Raw genomic sequence first — 14,999 nt, 5'->3', positions numbered from 1 at the left:
TGGGAAAAGTGACACTATTTCAGTATACTCAAAGAAACACTAGTTGGCTGTCAGGTCTTGCAGCTTCAAGCACATCCGTGAAAATATCTCTAACAAAAGGATTCTGCTGAAGTCAGAGCTTGTGACAAAGGAAGTGATGACTGGACACCACACTAAAACACAATCATATTTCCCATCCCTGGACAACACTTCTAAGTTAGTTTACACTCTGTTCAAATCATTCCTGCTACAGATCTAAAGGTTTTACAAGAGGGATTAACCAGTTACAAGAGGGAATTCCAGTTCTCCCCATTTCACAGATTCTTCTAACCACAGATACTAAAGATGTTTTGCTGTGGGTTTGACTTACTTTTAAACTAGTTTTTCATTTTAAAAACAATATATTTATGCTTTAAAATTAAAAATATATATATTTGGAAGAATATACAGTGAAAGTGGAGGACTCCCACACCTAAGAAAAACAATTTCTAGGGATTTCCTTCTGAAAATATTCTATGCACACGTTAGTATATCTTTCTACCCCTAAAAAGGGTCTAATTATCATTGCTGTTCTCCATCCTATTTAACAATTCTGAAATTTATCTTCCATCTTAAATACCTATCAATTTCCCTCACCAGATGTGTGATGGCAGAGAGCTCAGCTACTCCTCTTCTGAAGGACAACTGTGTCACCGTTAAGATTCCGCAATATCTAGACTGACTAAATTAACAGAAACGTCTGGAGTGAATACGAATATTCTCAGAAGTCCTACCAAGCCAGAGACTGATTTTTACTTTATCTACTTGGTGCAGCAGTAGGTTGTGTTAAGCTATAGGTATGTGTATGTCAACTAGTAAGGTGGTTAATAAAAACCACAGGTTTAAAGAATTTTTTCCAGAAACTGGGGAAAAAACCATAAAACAGAACTTTGGTGTCAATCAGGGTCACGTGATGTCCAACATGATGATAGCAACAAAACCTCCAATACCCTTTGAGACGAGATTAATTTTTAAAACTTCGATTCTTCGTATTTATAAAGTATAGCACAAATACAAAAATCATTCTGTGTTAAGTACAGTGCCAAAACATTTCAACATTTAAAAAAAAAGGGATTTTTAGAATGATGCCTGCTCTTCAATTATTAATACTTCTAACAGCTCTGAGATATTCATCAGTCTGAAATGCACCTAGACTGGATCAACATAGCCATGTGTCACTGTGGGAAAAAGGAGTAAGCAGAGGAAGCTTGTGCTTACATACACAGTGTATCTCCTGCATGACATACAAGAAACACTAGTTGCCTATGGGGAGGGTAACTGGTGATTTGGAAAAAGGAGAGGAAGGCTTTTCACTAAACAGCCTTTTGTACTTTTTGGAACACTATGAATATGTCACCCAGTCAAAAGAATTTAAAAAACACAACAACAAAACACTTTTTAAACAAAAACCTCCTGTGTGTATAAAAATTTCCTAATACCTTGAATAAGAACACTACAGTTGACTCTTGAACAAGGGCTTGAACTGCACGGGCCCACTTAACACACAGATTTTTTCCCAACAGTAAAGACTACATCACTGCACAGTGGTTGGTTGAATCTGAGGATGCAGAATCATGTGTATGGAGGACCCGCGTTAGGGAGACAGTGAAGGAACTGGTATAAAGAGGCAAGTTTTATATGGATTTTTGACTGCAGGGAGGGTTGGCACTCCGACGCCCCGCACTGTTCAAGGGTCAACTGTAGTTCTGATTCTTAGGTTGCTGTTCATAGGGTCTTTTTCCTGCTCCCACAAATACAGTTTGGGGAGTGAGAAGGCAACTGTCAGCTGTCACTGCACATATGATCTTGGATGGAAAATACACCTGGAAAAAGATGATTGAGCCTCCTGGAGAACAAGTCACAGTCACTTCCTCCAATCACCCTGAATGTGATGGGTTTCTAACACTCTGAATTGCTTTTTAAGCCCCAAATGGACAGTCTGGATTCCCTGGGCCAACACTGCAGGCTTCCCACGAGGCGACCTTGCCTTCAGGTGCCCAGCCTGACTCCCCCGATAGTCTGTCCTGCAACAAGCTCCAGTGCCCTTCCTCTAAAGAGTTTCCCTGACCAGCCGGCCAGGAACACCTGGCTCTTTCCCATCACGACACTGCTTTCAGTCTGCGATTAAGACAGGCACTGGTAGGGCTGCTGGACTGCCTGACCACACCACTACCCTCTGAGGTCCAAGAAGACGGGGCAACAATGATATAACCACAGCCAAGCAGTGTCCACACATAATAAGCACACACAGATAATGTGAATTATATAAGCATTTTGATATTTGTTGAATAAAAGAATAAAGAGGGGCACAGTTGAGACTGGAGCCCAGGCCCACCCGGGTCGAACGACACCAGCAGTCTCCCCCTCTCAGAGGCAAGACCACACTGCCTCCAAGTGGCAATTTACTGAATGTAAAACAAAAACAAAACTGGCTCTTGCAAAAACTACTTGCTCAGAAGTGTATACCTCCAGACCACCACACTTGCTATTTATGCTGTCCCCTATGCCTGGAATAGGACCTCTCATGTCTTATTCATCCTCAGGTCTTGGTTAGCTCCTCCAGAAGGCCTACCAGGACCCTTCCGAACAGCCTCTGTCCTATGCCCCAATCGGGGCCTCCTTTCCAAGGCGCTCAGTCGCCGCTGACAGAGCTGCCTTCTGCGAAGGCAGACCCTGGCCCCGCCATGTCCCCTAGATTTCCAGGGCTGACTCACACTAGAATACTTTCTAAATGAGTGAAAAATCTGGAATCTAAACCAAAGTGTATTTTTTTTTAATGTTTTCCATCTTTAAAAGTTGGTCCCTTTAGAGGGACTTGGCCTTCAGGCCTATATCTTAAAGAACACTCTAGGCAAATGAGGTAAGTCAATCTGCCTGCCAATGCAGGAGATGCGGGGTTGATCCCTAGGTCGGGAAGATCCCCCGGAGAAGGAGATGGCAACCCCTCCTGTATTCTTGCCTGGAAAATGCCATGGACAGAGGGGCCCCCGGGCTACAGTCCATGGGGTCGCAAAAGAGTTGGACACAACTTAGCGACTAAACGACAACAAACATGACTTTGGGCTGTGCTGTCTGATGCAGCAGCCAATAGACACACGTGGCTATTAACATCTACATTAATTACAACTGAAGAAAAATAAAGATGTCGTTCCTGAGTCACACTACTAACAGTCTAAGCACTCACTAGCCACAAGAGTCTAGTGGACCCAGTCCTGGGGGTGTGGGTCTAGAAGGTGGCCACTGGCAGTGAAAGTTCAACAGGACTTCCCAGCACGAGAACTCTATAGTGTTTCCAACAAAGGAAATGTCCAAAACCACTCTTACTGTTGAGAAGGAACCAGCTTTTCCTTCAACTTTCAGATTGAAAAAGTCATCACTGTGAGCTAAAACAATGAGTTGATCTTTCAATATGATTTTCTCAGAGATTTTTAAAAGAGAAGTTCAACTCTGGGTGGGTTCTGCTCTTCATACAAAAAACAATCCCAACAGCAGTACAGCCACGACCAAAATGGCACAGACAAGCTACCGATGCTTCATGCCTCTTTTGTTATTTCCAATAAAAATTACAACTAAATAAAATGCAAAAAAGATCCAGTGTAAAGATGAACACCAATTAGGGAGAAAAATTCTTTGTCCACCATGGGGCAATCTTTACTAGCAAAACCCATAAACTGCCATACCTAAAATATGTGGGTGGCTCAGAGTTTGTAAAAACCCGCCTACCAATGCAGAACACTCGGGTTCAATCCCTGGGGTGGGAAGATCCCCTGGAGGAGGAAATAGTAATCCTCTCCAGTATTCTTGCCTGGGAAATCCCATGGACAGAGGAGCCTGGTGGGCTACAGTCCATGGGGTCGCAGAGTCAGACACAACTCGGCAACTAAACAAGAACAACAACAAAAATCTAGAATGGAAAAAACAGTAAACTCCACCGAAGTCACTTCTTATTACAGAATCTGCAGGAACAGAAAACTCCACCAAACAGCAAGCGGCTGAATCCACCCCTTTCAAGATCAGTGGCTGCTGAATCAAAGAGGAAATTAGATTTCACTGATATTTCTTTCAACCAATCAGCCTGACTAAACTGGATAGTGACTCAAAGGACGCTTTCTCCCCTAACTCTGTTCTCTAAAACAGAAAGACCATTTATATAGTTTCTCTGTGCTCACTTTCTTTCCCTGCAAGTCCTAACTTAAGTCAAGTCCCGGTTCTGAAACAATACTAGAAAAACAGTTCCATTTAAACTTCAATTTTCCAATAAAGAACAATTTTAAACTACAAACACAGACTGAGTGAAGTGTGTCACGCTCGCACCCATGTCCTGGGACTTCAATCTCAGCTCTCACTCACTCCTCCGCCAGCAGGGGTGGAGGCCGCGCTGGCCCTCGTGCTCTACGGGAACTGGCAGCGGCGGCATCTTCTGTGTGCTCAGCGAGGACGTCCACGGATCTGGTTCTGGGTCAGACCCCCTCACCTACATCAGCCTGTCCTCACCAGCCCAGGAGGAAAATTAATCTAGTACTTTCCCATACAATGATACAATAGTAAGGGCCACTGCAACTGGCTAAATGACAGGAACCACAGGAACCATGCGTGTATGTGTGTCTGTCTGTCTGTCTCTGTGTGCGCTAACTCAGGGCTGATTCTTTGCAACCCCAAGGACTGGACTGTAGCTGGCCAAGCTCCTGTCTGTCGGATTTTTCCAGGCAAGAATTCTGGAGTGGGTTGCCATTTCCTGCCCCAGAGGATTTTTCTGACCCAGGGATCGAACCCACGTCTGTTGCATCTCCAGCACTGGCAAGGGGATTCTCTACCACTGCACGATCTGGGAAGCCCACAGGAGCCCAATATGCAAAGCTAATCAAACTGAGAAGAAATGCAAAATTTTAGGGGGAAAGACTCCCTTTTAGACATGAGATCCATCCTCCCCAACCAAGTTCTAATGTACAGTCATTGGTCCAAGTCAAAGAGCTTAAGAGCTGGATACTGAGGTCCAGTGTCCACTGAGTGGAAGCCAAGCTCCTTCCTCACTATCACACTGCCTGCCTCCCAGTATAAAAAGCTCTGACATTTCCTTCAACTCTGAGTCATGGTTAGAAGGTTCTACTTTTAATCAAGTGACAAACACTCAAAATATTTTAATCCATAGGAACTGGGTCAAACTCAGTTCAGTTCAGTTCAGTCACTCAGTTGTGTCCAACTCTTTGCGACCCCATGGATTGCAGCAAACCAGGCTTCCCTGTCCATCACCAACTCCCAGAGCTTGTTCAAAGTCATGTCCATTAAGTCGGTGCTGCCACCCAACCATCTCATCCTCTGTCATCCTTCCTACCTTCAATCTTTCCCAGCATCAGGGTCTTTTCCAATGAGTCAGTTCTTTGCATCAGATGGCCAAAGAATTGGAGCTTCAGCTTCAGTCCTTCCAATGAATATTCAGGACTGATTTCCTTTAGGATGGACTGGCTTGATCACCTTGCAGGGGACTCTCAAGAGTATTCTCCGACACCACAGTTCAAAAGCATCAATTCTTCAGTGCTCAGCTTTCTTTATGGTCCAAATCTCACATCCATACATGACTACTGGAAATACTAGAGCTTTGACAATATGGATCTTTGTCAGCAAAGTAATGTCTCTGCTTTTTAATATGATGTCTAGAATGGTCATAGCTTTTCTTTCAAGGAGCAAGCATCTTTTAATTTCATGGCTGCAGTCACCATTTGCAGTGATTTTGGAGCCCAAGAAAATAAAGTCTCTGACTGTTTCCATCATTTCCCCATCTGTTTGCCATGAAGTGATGGGACTGGATGCCATGATCTTAGTTTTTGGAATGGTGAATTTTAAGCCAACCTTTTCACTCTCCTCTTTCACTTTCATTGAGAAGTTCAGTTCCTCTTTGCTTTCTGCCATAAGGGTGGTATCATCTGCATATCTGAGGTTATTGATGTTTCCCCCAGCAATCTTGATTCCAGCTTGTGCTTCATCCAGCCTGGCATTTCACAGTGTACTCTGCATATAAGTTAGATAAGCAGGATGACAATATATAGCCTTGATGTACTCCTTTTCCAATTTGGAACCAGTCCATTGTTCCATGTCTGGTTCTAACTGTTGCTTCTTGACCTACATGCTGGTTTCTCGGGAGACAGGTCAGGTGGTCTGGCATTCCCATCTCTTTAAGAATTTTCCAGTTTGTTGCAATCCACAAAGTCAAAGGCTTTGGCATAGTCAAAGTAGAAGTAGATGTTTTTCTGGAACTCTCTTGGTTTTTCTATGAGCCAAAGGATGTTGGCAATTTGATCTCTGGTTCCTTTGCCTTTTCTAAATCCAGCATGAACATCTGGAAGTTCTCAGTTCACGTACTGTTGAAGCCTAACTTGGAGAATTTTGAGCATTACTTTGCTAGCGTGAGATGAGTTCAATTGTGTGGTAGCTTGAACATTCTTTGGCATTACCTTTCTTTGGGATTGAAATGAAAACTGACCTTTTCCAGTCCTGTGGTCACTGCTGAGTTTTCCAATTTGCTGGCATATTGAGTGCAGCACTTTAACAGCATCATCTTTTAGGATTGAAATAGTTCAGCTGGAATTCCATCACCTCCACTAGCGTTGTTCATAGTGACACTTCAAGTCAAGACTCACTTGACTTCGGACTCCAGGACATCTGGCTCTAGGTGAGTGATCACACCATTGTGGTTATCTGGGTCATTAAGATCTTTTTGTATAGTTCTTCTGTGCATTCTTGCCACCTTTTCTTAATATCTTCTGCTTCTGTTACGTCCATACCATTTCTGTCCTATATTGTACCCATCTTTGCATGAAATGTTCTCTTGGTATCTCAAATTTTCTTGAAGGGATCTCTAGTCTTTCCCATTCTACTGTTTTCCTCTGGCTCAGATCACGAACTCCTTATTGCAAAACTCAGACTTAAGTTGAAGAAAGCAGGGAAAACCAGTAGACCATTCAGGTACGACCTAAATCAAGTCCCTTACAATTATACAGTAGAAGTGACAAATAGATTCAAGGAATTAGATCTGATAAAGTGCATGAAAAACTATGGACAGAGGTTAGTGACATTATACAGGAGGCAGTAATCAAGACCATCCCCAAGAAAAAGAAATGCAAAAAGGCAAAATGGTTGTCTGAAGAGGCCTTACAAATAGCTGAGACAAGAAAAGACGCTAAAGGCAAAGGAGAAAAGGAAAGATATACTCATCCCAAATGCAGAGTTCCAAAGAATAGCAAGGAGACAAGAAAGCCTTCCTCAGCAATCAACGCAAAGAAATAGGGGTCAAACTCATATAGCCCATAACTGTCAAAGCAAACCCCAATTATTTGATATATTTCTATAGTTCCTGAGTGTTATGCAGTTTGTTGATAAATCCACCAAAATCCACATTATTCAAATATGGCCCAAGCCTCACTCTACAGGCTATTATAAAGAATAGTAGCTTATTTTTCTTGTGATTTCACTGGGTATTCTAACTACAAAATTAAAACATGTCCAGGTGGTACAGTTTTGATTTTTAAAAAATTCAAAATATTTGGGGGGCAGCGCAAAAGGAAGCTTTTGAACTATATAAAGATTTTACTTCACAACAGAATTGTACAACCCCGTTAACAGCTACAACTATTAAAAAACATCTACTACATAAACTAAGGCACAGGTGTATTAGAAAGACTGGCAAATTAAGAGACTGTCAAACAGCAGCAGACGGGACATCTAGAAATAGGAAAGTCAGATTTAACCAAGTGAAAATTTGTTCAGCATTAGATTTTACTATTCTTAGAGATAGTTCAACTAAACATTCTTTTGATTAATGGAAATGAAACACGGGGGAAACTGTCACATGGGATGATATCCAAGTTTTTCTAAGGGTAACGTTTTAAAAGACAGGAATTTGACTTTTAGACATAGAGCTCAAAAATAGCCTTAATTCCCAAATTTAGAACAAGAAAACACCCTAAAGGCAGATTTTTCTAAATCAGCAGCAGTCATTCTGTGTATTGTCTAAGAACATGGAAAAAAAAAGCCACTTTTGCTTACTTCCATGCCTTTCCTAAAGAACCACCCCCCACTCCAATCTCTGATTCACAACTCTTCAAGTCAAAGCTTGAGCTGGGCAACCCCTGCACATGGCTCTTCCCCAGCACCCCTGTTGGCAATCACAGCCCCACGGAAAGTCACCAGTGTCCCCAACAGGCACTGGTGTAAGTGCGGACACCCTGCATCGATGCCTTGCTGTGACATGACAATTCCTGAAAGCTAAGCCTAGACTGGACGGGGAAAGTGTGGCACCCCTCAACCCCCTGCTCCCCAGTTTGTGCAGGAGCTGTAGACACCACTCCAGATCCTGAGAGCCCCCCAGGTATGGGACAGTCTTCTGATGAGGGCCGTGCCACTAGGGGAAGGGCTCAGGGGACACTGGGCACACGTGCTGAAAATCAAGAGGGCATAGCCAGGAGCCTGAGGGCATCTGAGAGACCAGCTGGGACAACCTGAAAGGACTTAGGTGCAGGCCATGGGCCAAGATCACACCCACAGAAACGAAATTCTCTGAGTAGCCAGAGCGCTTTTCCCAGCACACAGAAAGTGTAGAAAACCAGCAGACTTCCCAGGGTGCGGGCATCAAAGAAAAGAACACCAAGGGCCTGCCTCTGGTGCCACCCTCACCTGGACACCCAGCCCTGGGCTTCTGCACAAGGGGCACTCAGTAAAAAGCAGGTGAATAAAGGAAGCTTCCTTCAATTGCCCTTTCTGAGTTGTGCATTTGGGCACCTAATTGCATTTCACATTCTTTTATCAAGTTCTGTTTCTTAGTCTTCTCATCGTCAACACAGTTCTAAGCTACTAGAAGGCATCGCCCAGATCCTCTGTACACTTATGGCATAAGGGGCACCTCAGATGGAACTGTGATACACACACTAAATAAACAGATTCACACGCTGGCTGCCTAAACAGTCCATGACATATGCTTCAAAATTAGTAAGAATTTTCAGAACATACCACACTGCTTAAGTTTCTGGCAGTTTTAAAATTTCACGGCCATTGTGTTCCTATTAAAAAATAGTTGAAAATGGAGGCAAAAAAATCAATAGTGCTGATGGAAGAATTTCTGGCTATATGCTTCACTACAACAGACCTGCCCACTGGTGTCCCGTGTGGGCGCGTGCATGGGGCTACTGCTTCCAGAACCACCAGCAAACGTGGCTACAAAGTGCACCCACTTCCCCCGGTCCAGACAGCACTGTCGCCGGGCACCTCTCACACGTCATCTCACCAAGCCCCTGGGGAAGGGGATGCTTGTTCTATTCCACACCTGAGGAAACTGAAGATCCTCAGAGCACCAGTCTTGCATCACCTCGGAGTCACAAACTGCAGCCTCAAGGCCAAACCCCCGGCTGCCGGTTTCTGAAACCAGCATTTTACTAGTTTGCTGGCATATCCGTGGATACCACCCAGAGCCACTTTCATGCTGAAGTGGCAGCACTGAGCGAGCAGCTGTGGCAGAGACCACGTGGCCTGCGGAGCCGAAATTCTGTCCTCTGACCCTCTATAGAAAAGGTCTGTGACCCATGCACTTGGGAATGATGCTGCGGCCCCTCCAAAGCTCAGAGCCCGGAGCACAGGAAGGCTGCGGAGAGTCTGCAGGCAAGAGCCTCAGCCATGCCCAATTTCTCCTGAGCACCAATCTGCTCTTGAGCAACACTTCCTTACGTGTCCCTGGAATATACCGAAGAGCTGGTTTGAATGAGATAACGAAATGCTGTCCTGACTAAGGATACACCAACAACTAACCTGGCTGAAAGCAAGCCTTCCTCATATTGAACAGCTCACAGTAAGGAACATTTCATCTTAACAAGGGAAGGAAGGCATGCTTTGGCAAAATAATTTTTAACTATTTTGTCTTCAAACACATTAAGTGAAAACACAAAGTCGGCACTTACATAGCCCCAAGTAATCACATACTTTGTCACACAACAACAATGGCACAAGTCAGAAGTTGTAAAAACACAGGCTAACAATGCAAGCATTAACTTCTGACTATAGGATTAAGCCTAAGTCCCTTTACAAGTCATTCTCAACCATGTTGGAGAATCACACAATCAAATTCAAGCGTTAAACAGGGATGATTCCCAATCTTTTGCTCTACTGTGACAACTCCCCTGGTGGGATTCATACTTACCCACCCCCCCACCCAAGCAACTTCAAATGTGGCCACTGTCCTCATCCCTCTCAGTTATCCAAGAATCCCTACTTTTCTACCAAGTAAAAGCTAAGCAAAGACATGAAAAGCCCTAGCCCTAGAAGTCTCTACAAAAACTCACAGCTCCTATTTAGATGGCACGTAGTAAAGAGATGAAATAACTTGAGACTGGTTCTCAATTATCCACTGCAATAAACAGGTGAGACCGTGTACACCCTGGATAACATCCTGCAGGGCCAGAACAGAGGGAAGGGGGAGCCCATACCCCTGCAGGGGAGCATACTCTTGCTTGCCCACTCCCAACCCCCGCCCCCGCCCCCCGCCCCCACATCCCCCTAAAGCTGCTGACAAACTTTCCCCACTTGCTGGAGTTATGCTACTGAAACTTGCCAAGTATGTAGTCTCCTGAGTTCATGATTCAAGGAAATTCTGTTTCTGGATGCAGATTCATAAGATGAATATACAGACTTTAAAGATCTAGGTTAGGTTCTGGCTTTCACCCTTTGCATTACTTTCAGTAGATCACCTCTCTCAAGTCTGGTTTCTCACCTGGAATTGGCAGAAACAGTTACTTTCCCTTCCCACCTGACAGGATGCTGTTGAGGATCAAACTGAAGTGATGGGGAGAAAAGAACTCTTGAGATGTAAACCTAAAAGGTCAACATTTTGCTGTAAAAGGCATTTTGGTTGGTAATGGTATTTACACCAAGTATCTTTAAATACAGTTTTCTATTGCATTTAAAGGGATTCACAGTATACAATGTAACACAACTACAACTGGAGTAGGAAATGGCAACCCTCTCCAGTATTCTTGCCTAGAGAATTCCATGGACAGAGGAGCCTGGCAGGCTACCGTACATGGGGTCACAAAGAGTCATACATGATTGAGCAACTAATACACACTAGCAACACATACATAACACGAGATAAAATATACCTATTCAACTTTCAGAAGGCAGTTCTACAAAACTTATAGTAGATTTGTTGAATGTATATTTGGCCTCAATAAAGCTGACCAAAAAAAAAAAACCTCTACTGCTTGCCTAGGTATTTTTCTTCCATACTGTTAAATGATGAATCCCTGCTGCTGCAAGACAGTAATACGCTGTTTTAATTTGGAAATATTAAACACAAAAATTTCCAAAACACACAACAAACTATATACTGGTAACACAAAGTCCCACTGCTTATAAAGGGTGCCAAGTAAATGAAGATGATAATCGTGAAAAAGCATCTACATCCTCAATGTAAAACAAGAAAAGGCTACTTCTGGACCCTGTGCACATCCACACTCCCCCGGCTGGACTGCAAGCGCCCTGCAGGCAGCATCCTAGCTGGTCAGCTCCCCAGCATCAGGTGTACTATGCTCGGGGCCCAGGGCCTACCCATCAAACTCAGCTAACGGACAGGATGGCTCCACAGGCCAGTCCCCAGAGACACACACTGGATCATGACCGTCCGAGTCCCTCCTGCTTCTCAGGCCACCAAGGCCACCTCCTGCTTCGCCTAACCCTTCAGCTCTTCCCATTCGGAGCACCCCTCCCTCAAATTTTATCACATGAGCAGGGAACACACCTTGCTCTGCCTGGCCGAACTTCATCCCAGAAACCACATACACACATCCCCTCACTAAAATGACGCTGAGTCTCTCAGAATGTTATTGCCAGGTCTCTCCCCGCTTTTCCATCTATTCAAATGCTTCCACTCTGTGTGTGTAATGTAATTCCTTTAGTCCTTTATTTGCTTTAATATATGTCCTTAAAATCTCTATTTTAGACTAGCAATTATGGGAGACAAAGTTACACCTTGTTTAACATGTTCAATGGTGATCCCTTCCATGGCCCCCACACTAACGGACCATTTCACAACAATGTGACGGTGACGAATATGCAACCAAGGGCCCAACATAAATATAATGGTGAATTTATTCTCTGGATTATTTAAACAGAGTCATTAAAAACTGACTTTTTGGTTCCACATTCACAAAAGAGCCTCCGCGCCTTACAAGGGTCAAATAAGGGGAAAAAGTGGTCAAGAGTAGAAAATCCTTTTTGATAAAACTCTGTTGTGATTAGCAGCACATTAAGTATCTAACCATCCTGGAACAGAACTGCCCCAAAGGCCAATCCACTGTGCACCATCCTGGAAACAGCTGAAAGTATATAGTGCAACAAGCCTCTCTGCTAAAAGTATCATGTTACTAATTTGTCCCTCTTTATAAAACAAAATCTAAAATAACCTCATTTAACAATAGCAAAGCTACAAAGCCATTCAAAAGTTACCAGTTTCAGAGGACAAGCTTCAAGGCCGAACTTGTCTGGTATGATCTACATTTCGTATGTTCAAAGATTTTTCACTCAAATATGTCAAGATTAATGAAGCAAAGGAGATCTATTCTGCAGTAAAATCATAGTATTTTCATGGAGTGAAATCAGAGCATTTAACTCTTGCCTGTTTCCACATCTCACTTCAGATAAGCCAATTTAAAAAAATTAACATCAAACTCAATTTTTATCGGCTTTTAAATAGAGTATTATTAGTGACTTAAAATCACCCACCAGACTTACTCATTCCTCTCCACTGCTTAACAAATTTATTTCAACCAGACAAGAATCTCATGACTGATATGTTTTTTTGTTTTTGATTGTTTCTGTCACTTCCACATTAAATAATAGTCTAGGCATTGTATTAAAACTGCAGCCACAAAATTCAAGTTTTGTCTCAACAGGAGAAAGAGATATTTAGACCACTAGTAGAAAAACACTAGTGGTCAGTCAAAGAAATATTTGCACAAGCTGAACAGCTGTGTCTACTGCAAATGTGAAGGCACTGCTGCAGCAATATAATTCAATTTGGACCCATTCATTATAAACTGATTTTCAGATGCTGCTACTGCAAGACCGTAGTGGAGAAATGCAAGCAGCGCTGGGAATCAAATCGTGGGCAGCGGAGCACAAGTTTGTGTTTTACTGCAAAGGAGAGCTCTGAAAGAGGAAACACAACTAGTACATAACGCTACCGTGAACCAGCCCAGAAGAACCCAGAATCATTAAACCTACAGAAAACTAAACTACTTCTCTTAGGTAACTGATAGGACTACCGAAGAAAGTCTCCAGACGAGCTGTTTAAACGATTTATTCAATATTCTGATAAAAATAAATTTTAATGGTAATTCCTACATTCCTGAACATAATTTATATATATACATATATATGTACATTGTAAGAACACAAGCTCCCCTGGAGACTGCAGCCCAGATGAATCTGCTGTTTAACTTTCTTCCGAAGTTATACACGTGAAATTAACACTCCACAGCAACTTTTATGACATCTTGCTAAGAAGTTCTGGGTTGCGAAAAATGGAATGGCTTAGGTGACCAGCGACAAGAGTTTTCAAAATAGCACTAAGCATTTTCCCAGGAAGCACATTCCAAGAAACTTATAAGTCGTAACTCACGGGCTGGCTGCTGTTAGGAAAGTCCTCTGGTCGCAGCCTTGTGTATATGTTACCGATTCAGAAAACACTTCTGGATTCCTTTCGGCAGCACTATTTCCTTCTCTCACTAGCCAGCGTACCCTCCGCTGTCATCTCTCCAGCCAGCCACGCTTGTGTGGACGGACACACGGCGGCAGTGGGAGGCAGACGGAATCACCACGCAGAATACACACGCTCCACTTTACTTTTCCTCCCTGGAAGTACCACTCGGTCTCCCGGCGAGGAGGGCTCTCCAGCTCCGGGCGATCCAAGCGCACCGGGCATGTGCCGCCCCACTCGGGCCCCATGACAGTCTTCCGACAAACTTCCCCCTCGGCGGCGGGGGTCCGAGGGAAGGGGCTGCGCGGGCCTTCGCTCCGCGGGCCCCGCACAGCCCGCAGCCGAGTTTGGGTCTCCCGGGGGCACTCACCTCCGGATGGGGCTGACAAGCAACCCCCGGGGCCCCGGCCCCCCGCCCGGCCCCCTTCTCACCTGTGCTGTCATTCGCCGAGAAGCCGGGCGAGCTGAGTTTGGCTCGTTTGGGGTTGGGCGGTCCGTCCAGCAAGTTCTCGGCCATTTTCACCTGCTCGCGAAAACAGCCCCGAGCGCGGGCGGCCGGGTCGGCGAGGGCTCCGGGGCTGGGGTCGGCGCGGGCCCCGGCCGGCTGCGAGGGGAGAGGAGCGAGCGCGAGCCGCGAGCGAGCGCCGAGGGAGAGGGAGGGCGCAGGGCCGGGTGGGGGAGGCGGCGGCCAAATCTCAGCCACAGCAACAGCGCCCCGCAGCGCTCACCGCCCGCCCCCCGGCCGCCGCCGCCGCCGCCGCCGCCGGCCGCGGCCCCCTCATCCCCTGCCCGCCTCCCGAGCGCGACACTCCGCGGCGGGGGCGCCCCGGCGGCCCGGCGGCCCCCCCGGGCCCGGCTGGCAGCGACAGCGCCCGGCCGGGCGGCTCAGGCAGTCCCCGGGAACATGGTGCCGCCGCCGCGCCGCCGCCTCGCTCCCCCCCCCCCCCCCCCCCCGCGCCCCACTTAATTAATTCGCTCGCGGCCCGACTACCGGGGGGCTCCGGGCTCCGCTCCCCGCCCGCGGCCCGCCGCCGCCGCCGTAAGGAAAAACAATGCGCGAAGCGGGGCCGCCGCCGCCGCCGCCGCGGCCCCCCCACCCCCCGTTCCGCCGCCGCCGCCGCCGCCGCCGCTGCCGCCGCCGCCGCCGCCGCCGCCGCGGCTCCGGGAGGCCGAGCCGAGAGGCGAGCGGCGCCGCCGGAGCGGGCGCCGAGGGCCGGGCGGAGCGGGCCGGCCGGGCGGAGCGGGG

At 45.9% G+C, this 14,999-nt stretch overlaps 1 protein-coding gene across 2 annotated transcripts in view; it reads right to left on the bottom strand.

Moving 5' to 3' along the window:
- CREBBP (CREB binding protein) overlaps positions 1–14,439 on the bottom strand; it is a 121,748-nt gene extending 107,309 nt beyond the window's left edge. Inside the window, exon 1 of one of the 2 annotated variants that reach the window (XM_052636013.1) lies at positions 14,186–14,439. In XM_052636013.1, coding sequence (XP_052491973.1) covers positions 14,186–14,270 — 85 coding nt within the window. In that variant the 5' untranslated portion in view covers positions 14,271–14,439. The remainder of the gene's footprint in view (positions 1–14,185) is intronic. The other variant, XM_052636012.1, reaches the window with a different exon arrangement.
- Between the last annotated feature and the right edge of the window lie 560 nt (positions 14,440–14,999).

The sequence above is a fragment of the Budorcas taxicolor genome, chromosome 2, assembly GCF_023091745.1.
Source record: "Budorcas taxicolor isolate Tak-1 chromosome 2, Takin1.1, whole genome shotgun sequence".
NCBI lineage: Eukaryota > Metazoa > Chordata > Mammalia > Artiodactyla > Bovidae > Budorcas > Budorcas taxicolor.
Note: the sequence above shows the minus strand (reverse complement) of the source record. Positions and strands in the feature narration are given on the sequence as shown.